This window comes from Saprolegnia diclina, assembly GCF_000281045.1.
Source record: "Saprolegnia diclina VS20 unplaced genomic scaffold supercont1.9, whole genome shotgun sequence".
Lineage (NCBI taxonomy): Eukaryota > Oomycota > Saprolegniomycetes > Saprolegniales > Saprolegniaceae > Saprolegnia > Saprolegnia diclina.
Window position 1 is genome coordinate 804,303 of NW_008246076.1, and position 1,435 is coordinate 805,737.

Here is a 1,435-nt window from a genome sequence, read left to right on the forward strand (position 1 = left end):
TTAGATTGCGAAACCCAACTCGTCGTCCATGCCTCTTACTTTTAACTATGCTCGACAGCGCATACAGGGTTGATTCGATATCATTCCACGGTCGATGCAATAGCTATAAAGTGTGGTAAGGTGGGAGTAGCCAAATATCGACACTGGGTCGAACTTAAGCTGGCGTTGGCTCGACATAGAGCGTGCTGTGCGCTTGTTGCTGCTTCTTTCGCTGCCGAAGCACGAGCACGAGCAGGACGACGACGAGACCCGCCACAAGCACATAGCCAATGATCACTGCGGTCTTGTAGCCCGAGGCAACCGTGTCGCTGGTCGTCGCCGGGCCGTCTCCCGCAGACGTCCCCGGCGCCTGAGTTGACGCCGCTGTAAACTTTTCGGTGGGCACACCGTCGTAGATATCGTCTGTCGCCAAATAGGACTTGGCCAGGGATGGCTTGATCGCAAAGCTCATGGGGGCAACGGTCGCGAGGCAGCTCGTATCGAGCGCCGTCACGTCACCGTCAACCGTCACAAACGACGCGACGAGTTGGGCTGCGCACGGAGCTCCGCCCTAGAGTCCATCATATTGATAGCGCCTTTGTGATGCAAATGACAGTAACACAATATACCTTTGTCGTTACGGGCGTGTTGACGATGGTGCCGTGGGCCGAGTAGTTGAACTCGACCAGGCGTTTGGCCGACCCGATAAAGCTGTCGTACTGGTTGCGAGCGCCTCTCGCAGCGGTCTGCGGATCCAGGAGCCCACTCATCAGCAGGACGCTGGTACCCTTGGGAATCGTGATCGGCACGTCGTAGTAGGTATCGCGCAAGTACTGCCACTTGTAGCTGTTGCTCGGCGCGCGTTCTTGAGCACAATTGGGGTCACTGCCGCCGCTGGCAATGCAGTAGGTGGTCACCAAGCTCGCCACGTTGCTGCCGATGAGTGTGTTCATGAACGTCTTCTTGAGCGTGTCGTAGGATTCCGTGGGCGTCCGCCAGAGCTCAGAGCTCACGATGAGCTTGTACAGCATGGTGGACCGGTAACTGTCAGATGGACTCGGCGTGTTGTCACTATGACAGATCAGTGCGTGACGTTACGTGGTGACGTGATCACAACATACTCGATATCGATTTGAATCGCAAAGTTGGTGATCGCCGTGACATCGTCTTTGCTGCAGCGCGTAAAGCGGTACACAAGCGCCTACACTCGCGTTATTCAGCCCAGTGCTCCAAAATAGAATGAATGGGACCGGGATCATAGAGCGAAGGGTCTGGTCCTGAAGCAGCTCGGAAAAGAGCGAACGCAGCGTGGCCGAAGGTGGCGACGACGACGACTCGAGCAGCTTGGCGCACGCTGAGCCTTTCGGATCGCTGTCGAGCGCTTTATACAGCTTGGTCAACGCCGTTTTGAGATCTAAGATATCCAAGATCACATATATAACACCTTGCAGATTGC

The 1,435-nt window shown here is 55.7% G+C and overlaps 1 protein-coding gene across 1 annotated transcript in view; it reads right to left on the minus strand.

Annotated features, from left to right (window-relative positions):
* Positions 1–21: 21 nt before the first annotated feature.
* The window catches only part of SDRG_03945 (hypothetical protein), a 5,108-nt gene continuing 3,694 nt past the window's right edge, over positions 22–1,435 (minus strand). Inside the window, exons 2-5 of the mRNA XM_008609594.1 lie at positions 1,230–1,393; positions 1,101–1,180; positions 609–1,050; positions 22–550 (exon numbers count right to left, since the gene is read on the minus strand). Of these exons, the coding sequence (XP_008607816.1) occupies positions 155–550; positions 609–1,050; positions 1,101–1,180; positions 1,230–1,393 (1,082 nt within the window). The 3' untranslated portion in view covers positions 22–154. The remainder of the gene's footprint in view (positions 551–608; positions 1,051–1,100; positions 1,181–1,229; positions 1,394–1,435) is intronic.